The sequence below is a fragment of the Schistocerca gregaria genome, chromosome 8 (genome assembly GCF_023897955.1).
Source record: "Schistocerca gregaria isolate iqSchGreg1 chromosome 8, iqSchGreg1.2, whole genome shotgun sequence".
In the NCBI taxonomy this organism is placed as follows: Eukaryota; Metazoa; Arthropoda; class Insecta; order Orthoptera; family Acrididae; genus Schistocerca; species Schistocerca gregaria.
The window spans coordinates 75,380,521-75,389,178 of NC_064927.1; the positions used below are offsets into that span (position 1 = coordinate 75,380,521).

At 37.5% G+C, this 8,658-nt stretch overlaps 1 protein-coding gene across 2 annotated transcripts in view; it reads right to left on the reverse strand.

Moving 5' to 3' along the window:
- Window positions 1–5,650: 5,650 nt before the first annotated feature.
- LOC126284399 (proline dehydrogenase 1, mitochondrial-like) overlaps window positions 5,651–8,658 on the reverse strand; it is a 272,669-nt gene continuing 269,661 nt past the window's right edge. For both annotated transcript variants that reach the window (XM_049983302.1, XM_049983301.1), the window contains one exon: window positions 5,651–7,490. In XM_049983302.1, the coding sequence (XP_049839259.1) occupies window positions 7,285–7,490 (206 nt within the window). In that variant the 3' untranslated portion in view covers window positions 5,651–7,284. The remainder of the gene's footprint in view (window positions 7,491–8,658) is intronic.

Here is an 8,658-nt window from a genome sequence, read left to right on the forward strand (position 1 = left end):
TGGACAGCCTAATTCCTTTTCATCTGCCTCCCCCTCAGGGCCTTCATATAATAAATCTTTTTCAATTTCTTTAAAATTTCCATCTACTTCCTCCCTTTCAGTCTTCATCAGGTTTACCTGAGTTTCAGATTCCAAGTTACCAGTGTCAAGTTCACACTTTGGCTGCACACACACTATCTCCCTACTGTTTATGTACCTTTCACTCAGACTTTTTCTTTTACTCTCCCACCAGTGTGGGCATAAAACTCTACTAATTACACTTAGATGATACCAAAACACTTTGCTACTACCACTCTCATTATACTGGTTCCACAGGATTTCTAAAAATTTGGCTTCCATTACTTTCAATATCACGCAAATCTAATTCTTTCACAATATTTTCACTTTTGTTATCACCAATTTGATTAACCATGAGATGATCAGGACAGACATGTAGCAATTGATTTTCAGCTGTCACTTCATTATTCTTGTCATATTCCTTTGATTCATCACCACAACTATCATCAAGTTTCAACACTTCATTATTTATTTCAATAAAAACATTGTACTCACATTCTGGCTTGCTTACCATACTTTTCACATCAATAATACTAACATCATCACTACTATGGTATACTTTACTGCCAGTTTCATCTATTTCTCTCTGTTTCTTACTTTCTATGGTTGATTTTTTTTCCTGTTGCTTAGGTATATCATCAGCTGATTCACTATTACCTTCTTGTGTGAACACCCCCCCCCCCCCCCACCCCACCCCAATTCTGAACTAAAACTTTTATTACTCTCTTCATCAGTAGCTTGCTGTCCCCTTTTTGCCCAGCTGTAAAAATCATTTAACATCTCCTCATCCAGAATTGAGTCAGAACTTTGATCTATCCTATGTTTATTTTGTGGTGGTCTACTGTGCCACATAGCACCCCAAAATTTTTTATCAAAATTTATATAACTCACTTGATATTCCTGGTTAATGGTACAGTTATTTACACTATTGGGTTTTGTGTGAACGTTAGTGGTCCTATTATATTTAAATCTGTTCACCCCAAAGCTGTGGACCCTCATTGAGGTGGACCGGAGTTTTCCGGATGTCTACCTCTATTGTCACCCCTCCAATTTGTATTCATTCTGTTGTTCCTAGTTACACCACTGTTTTCCCAGTTACTCCCTCTCCCATTAGCATTGCACTCTCTTGTTCTATCATATTGGTGTTCATTCCGAAAATCTCTATCGTCCCTTCTAGTGTTCTCCACACGGTAATCAGAATTCCACCTCCCACTGTAATTGTTTCCATTACTAAACTGTTGCACACTTCTCTCCATTGCCCTGTCTAATTTGTCTATATATTTTAGAAACTGGTCTAAACAGTCATCAGGTCCATTCACTAATACCCACTGTATTCTTTCAGGTAACCTCCTTTTAAGGGCATCAATTTGCGTCATTTCGTCAAAGGGTTTATCTAGATGTACCAATTTCCTAAGTTGATCTCTGCAAAAGTCTTTCATTGAGTGGTTTCTGCCCATTTAAAAATTCACTTTTTATTCTACCCTGTTCAGTCTCAGACCAAAACTTATTGAAGAAACTCTTCTTAAAATCATCAAATGTTTTCCACTCATCAAAATGTTGGTTTTCCCAAGACAAAGCTTCTCCCTCAAGGAATTTTTTTACAAACTTAATCTTTAGATTATCAGACATGCCAGGAACAAGGTTGTCAGAGCAGTGTTGTAAAAAGTCTACAGGGTGTAAATTATCACAAGGAAAACTTTTTACAGGTGAATTACTCCACACACTCCCACCATTCATACATAAATTTCTAGACACAAAATTATCTTGCATTTCAGTGAATCTCTTGTCTATTACACTTAAATTACATGTTACAGACCCTTGTATCTTATTTGATTCATCATCTAAGGCGTTAATTTTTGATTTTGCATCTAGACTTAATTTGTCTACTCTCACCTCCACAGTTCTTTGAGCTGCAGTTAACCTTTCAATCTCTTTTCCTTGACTTGAGCTAACTGTGGCCAATTTATTTTCTAAGGTCACAAACTTATTTTCAATAGCCTCAATTTTGGAGTTCACGCCCTTCAAACTTTCTCCTAATTGAAGTTTTAAATTTGAGATCTCTTCTTTCAGTACATCACCGTTGCTTTTCATTTTTGCTTCCAGCGATTCACTAGTTAAGTTTAATTTCGCTTCTAGCGACTCACTGGATGCATTTATTTTTGATTCTAGGAATTCACTATTTGAATTCATTGCCATTGTTAATTCGGACTGCATTTGTCCCATTCTGGCAAAGAGTAAATTTACCCAGTCCTGTTGATCCGGTTTTCTTTCATTTTGTGAGTCATCTGGATTGTCACTTACACCACACACGTTCGAGTCTAACATTTCTCCCACTTCCTTTTTAATTTCTTCTGATCGCGTCATGATGGCACCACGTGATTGGACACAGTTTTGACGAAAAGTTTAAAACAAAGCATAATTGTACTTATCTTTTCACACCACGACGTCGATCACAGGTCCACCTCTCTGATAAACCAGCACTTTTTTGGTTCTCCTACTACTTTTTCTGGTCCAGGAAACATGTACAATTTTATTCATGTTTTACGAATTATAAAATTTATAATGTTCCGCAAACGAAGCACAATTAGTCTCATCGCATTTAACTGTAATATCCCGGACGAGCTCCCAAGTTTAACGGACCTCTTCCTAAGATTTCCACAGTCTATAAGTTGTCCTACTCCTTTGCCCACATGGTGACTTCAGGCACTACAGGAGATTCAAATTTATAGGCCGAGGTCGTTAACAAGTACGAACAGTTTGGTACTTAACTCATATCGATGGCTGCATTGTTGTCTTCGTGAAGTCTAGAGGTGATTCCACTACGATGTTCCCACGGTTTTCTTTGTGTTTGGATGAGACTAACTGGTTTGAAGGGCGACGTGGTATTTTTGTTTTTAGAGAGCAAACCTTACATTATTTTTGCACACCACTATTTAATTCATTTATTCACATTTAACTCTTCTACAATAATATGAAAAAAGAAATTTTTTTACACCACATCTGTATCGCCACCTCCTCCAACCCCCACTCCCCATCGAAAGACCATCAACCACCACTTTCAAAGCTCGACCTCCTTCCCCCATGACCAAAGATAACCGTCTCTTAGTTGTTACACTCGCAGTCAAAGGCTATATTTACATAAAACATTACATGTAAAGAAATTACTGACATACATGATTTTACGTTCTGTTATACCCTGTACTTTATAACCCTCCCAAGGTTGTCCAGATATGTCACATATAGGTTAAGCCACACATTCAGGATTTACTTGCACAATTCTACTTAATTGTTTGGATGCTGATGTGGATGATTTACTCACTGTTCTAACAAGTCCCACAGCTTTTTTTTGAGGTTCACGTCAGTGATTTTGCAGGTGAATCAAGATGTAATATGATGGGGGATGTTCAGAAAACTATAACATATTCTTCCACCCCATTGAACTTTGCTGTTGTAGTCTTTGCAGGCACACGTGAGCAATGGCCTCTTGTGATGTGATTGATTCCAAATGTTCGTCACATGCAGTCTGCGTCACATTGTCCTCTCGCTAACAGGTTGGGATGGACTGTTATTCAGTGCCTACAGTAATTTCTGTCAAGCTGGGATGTGATTTTGATTCACAAGCCTTGAAATGTACCTCCAGTCATCCACAGTCATGGTCTCTTTCCAACAACAACTCTGACGTCATGTTTTGTGGCCATAAGTTTCACATGACTGTTTGTAGACACATCTAACAGTGTGCTGCAACATACCAACAAATCCAGCAACTTCGCAGCCGTATGGCTACCGGCAAGGCCCAATAAGATTGCCCTTCTTGCCACTGACATGTCTGCACATTTACCCATGCTAACTTACAATGTGTGCTTGTAACATAAGTGTCTCACTGATCACTACTGTTGTACTCTCAAACAGAAGCAGTGTGCATGGAATTGAATACATGAGCTGATCACCGCATCGCCTGTAAAGACATAACGATTCAGACATGCATGCAAACTGGGTTAATCAATTTTTTGTTCAGTAAGCTTATTTTATACAGATGCTGCTTACCTTTGCTGAATGAATACTTTCTTCACTTTTAGTTGTCTTGCTCTAGTAGTAAATTCCATATGACAACAGAGTGAAAGTGTGCAAACTAATCTAAGCAGCATGTCTTCAGAACAACAGATAAGAGATCCATCCATATGCAAAACATGCTGAACTTGAGTTTTCAGGTTAGATTATCTGTGTATCTACTGTTTTATCTTGTTATCCAGCTGGACTTCATGGAATTTCATATACATTTAATTTAGTGTGCAGTCATTAATGTTAACTTTTGGTACCAGCAGACCAGTCTTTCTTTTTTTGACAAGTAGTAGGAATCTTTGAAAGGTTAAGTATAATTTTATGCTCCACATGCTCTAAAGACCTTGGCAGTGTCATGGAGTGTACCAACAGAATATGTATCATCATTTAACCTGAACTGCTCTTAAGATATCACATTTAGCTTCTGTAGAAGACTTTATACGGAAAATCGAACACAGAAGCCATTGACAAGTTATCCTCTGAAAATGATTTTATAAACGAGGCATACTAACAAAATCCTCACAGTATACTTAGGTTCTATCAAAACTTTTGTGTTGAGCAGAAATTATTTTGAAACTTTTTGACAGATAAAAAATGTAGGCTGGGCTTAGACTCGAACCTGAATCCTCTATCTTTCACGAGCAGGTGCTAAGTGCTACAGAGAGACAGCTCACAATGAACATAATAAAATGAAACACGTGCAGTCATCATTTTGATGTTATTTCATTATATTGCAATAACTTTTGGTGACTCAATACACTATCTTCAGGCCCGAACTAACGCTCAAAGGTTGAACTCCAATCGTATACACATTCCTGTCAGCAGCCAACATCTACAAACTGGCTTCCACAGAGAACTGCAAAAGCGATGTTGTCTCTGCAACAGTCCTACAAATTGTCAGTCACAAGGATGGACATAAAAAAACTCACAGTGAAACCTGAAAAGTTGAAGGGAGGGAGGGATGGGCCCTCGTGGAATAAAGGCTGTGAGGATGGGTCATGCTCTGACAGCTAAGTCAGCAAAGTATTTTCCAGCAGAAGGCAAAGGTCCCGATTTTATGTACCTGTCTGGCACACAGTTTTAATCTGCCAGGAACTGTGAAACTAGTGCACAGGCTTCTGGCGAGTGAAAAATTGTTCTGCAAAGTATGTTCACTGCAATGTGTATCACATCCTGATGGAAGATCACAAATGTGATCAATAGAATAGCCAAACAACTAAACTGAAGCCTATTTTTGTTTCAATAATATATGTTTTCTGAGCTTGCTCTCTCTCTCTCTCTCTCTCTCTCTCTCTCTCTCTCTCGGAAAAGAAAAAAAAGCAAACTTAATCGACGCATTGTCTTTTCTATGGTGTGTTTAAATTGCCAGTGTACATTTAGAAGTCACCGCATTATCAGGCTTCAATTATCCCTCATTTCCGTGTCTCAGTTTTGGCAAGAATAGTCACTATGGCTACTGTGAAAACTTACATCTTTTATTAATGGGCATGTCTATTTTATTTTACAGGTCTGTTAAATAATAAATTTGATTACAAAAGTTTTAACTGAGCTTTATTTACAAAAATTAGATTCTACATAAATCAGAAAACAGTTTTGCAGTTGAACTGTAGTAATAAACAAAAATATTTCTTAAGTCCCTGTTACTTAACACTTAGCAAATACTGATTCCCAAGTAATACAATCTTCCCACAAGACATACTTTATTCAGTTTCACTCGTACGCAGAAGCACACTCAATACGTGGAAATTAAGTAACTGCCATCTCTGCCAATTCTGCTTGCCGAGGAACTTTTTACTTCCCAAGAAATATATTTAATACTTTAACAACATACAAATAGTAGTTAAAGACTAAAATAATTTCTGAAGGGAAATCTAAAACTATTTCCTGTCAATCACGAACAAAGAACGTTTACACAATGTCACGGATAAGAAAGCACTTGTTCATCTGCCTTCCATCTCCAAGAAACAGCAACTTGCAAAATTTATTGTGTCCTCCTCTGAAGTGATAAAATCATTTTTGCTTTAGTACATCTTTGTCCAGAAGCAGAACAATGTTTACAGCTATAAAATTTATGTGCTTATTGTCTAATGCCAGCAGGCATTTTCGGTAGCATTGTTGTACATCTTATGTAAGCTCCTTTAGCCCACAGGTCTCATTTACAGTTTTTATTCATTAATGAGATACTGCTTCAAAGCTGAATTTCATAAAAAAGACTCTTCACAACAGTACTGATACTCAGATTACTAATATGGAAGTTGCAATTCTACTAAACTCTCACATTTAAACCAGGTCAGAAACAAAGGATTTCCAGGCACACACAGAGCTGCTGGATACTAAGGTCTTATCACCAGCAAATACAGTACTCCAAACACACAGAAATTTCATAACATGACAAAGTTTAAAGATGAACAATAAATTAACCACAAACAAAACACTACACTCACCCTCAAGAACACAAATTTCAAGTTCGGTAATGAGGAATCTTTAAATAATGTGTGAAATATAGACAAGCATTCTGTGTAGCTTTTTAATGCCTACAGTTACATGATAAAAGAAAAATAAACACACGCACAGACATATATAAACTACAGATAAAATGTTCACATTAATTTATATTTACATTTACTACAGTGTGGACAACTAAATATGTATATATTTACATCATAACAACAATGTTCAAGCAAAAGGCTAATTACACACACACACACACACACACACACACACACACACACACACACACACTTGCTACCAAAAACAAATGAGCACATCCAGTCTGAAAAAGCACTTTCAAAATGTTTTCTTTCTCCAGTGTCTGCATGAAGAAGTCACACTTTCAAAACAGTCTTCACATTTTGTCTAAAAAAAAATCCAGTAAATTAGCCAGTGCAGTGGGCTGTCACACCAACTTTCTGAAACCAATCTCAGCACTGCTGAGAGGAAGAGAATATTGTTGTCTACTACCCACAGTATTTCAAAGTCTTGACTGCACCATTAAGTTCCAGCTGAAATAAAGTTTACATCTGGTACACATCATCTGCTGAGGAATTCTGCAGGGCAGAAACCAGAGAAAATAATAAAGGAGCAGCTCGGAAGAATCTCTCTCTAAGATGAAGATGCTTCAGCCAAAACTCTACAGCGACGGAAGTCTCGATGCAAAATTAAGGCAGTTCAGACAGGAAGATAATGTCCCTGAGGCTTGTAGAAGATCTTTCCTCTCACAATACGACGACCGAGCTCCTGCAATAGCAGCTTCTTTTCCTTCTTAATTTTTTTTAGAACACCCTTATTTTCTTGAGCTCTTCTCGACAAGTACGGCAGCACCTCCTCAATTGGACCGTACGGGATGTACTTGTACGCTGAATACCCTGACTGGCCTGTAATCGTAAGACACAAATTCACACACCATTGTCATACACAATACAAAGAGCAGAGGATATATATCAAAATTTATAGTAGTTATCGAGAGTCTGTCTACTAAAAAGCTAACTTCCACAATGTGACTGTATGTCACAATTTTCTTCACTATTACAATTGTCAGTACCACTATTAAACTGTGTCTAGGCATGTTTGAGAACTCCCAGTTGCATGACTGTTTCACAAACATTTGCATGATGTGTTATATAGAACATTTATTCAACATACTGCTGGTGTTCTTTGATATGGCTACAACACAATGGCACCATTCAAGTGCAACAGTTTTGTTATCACCAAAGTTATGACCCAGATACATAACGTATGCCACCAACATCTTGTGAAATGTGAACCATTCAATGTTTTAGATTTAGCTTATGCATTTGTTATTAGACTCATAGAAGCATTCTGTTCACATATTGTGTTCTATTGTTTAAAAAAGTATTCCATATTTTGAGAGTTGCTGGTATAAACCGAAACAAGACAAAAATTTCCAGTAAACATGGGCTCTAAAACGCATACCGTAATAGCTATGAGCAGTTTTTCATCTTTGGTACTATAAAACACATCTCTTCTACTGCAAGCTCTTTACTATTTTGAACTACGTATAGAAGGCACTAAAAATTTGAAGACATATTCCTCTGTCAAGTGCAACACCTGCTGGATACAGCAAGCAGTCAACACCTGTTAGTGTTGTTACTGGAGATGTCGTTCAAGTGTGAAGTAGCATCAGTCAATTTTCTCTTAAATGTCTGACAAACTCTCACACATACATTTAATGGGCAATGCATTGGTCGGAGATGTCCAGCACATTGGCTAGCTAGTTCCCTCCTATCTTAATCTCTTGGATTGTTGGTTGTGGAGACATCTGAAATCTATGTTGTATCAAAGGTCCTTAATGACATACAAACACTATCGAAATGAACCATCAGTGCCTGCCTGCATCCATGACCAACCTCGAAATTTTCAGAGATGCTTTATCCCCAACATGTCACAAAGAACCATATCTTACCAGAAATTTATGCCATATTGATCAACTCTTTTAGCAATGGCTCACAAGTGCAGGTCATACGAAACAGTAAGCAAATTACATTAGGAGCTTTGCTGTTTCATAGTAACACAATGGTGTGT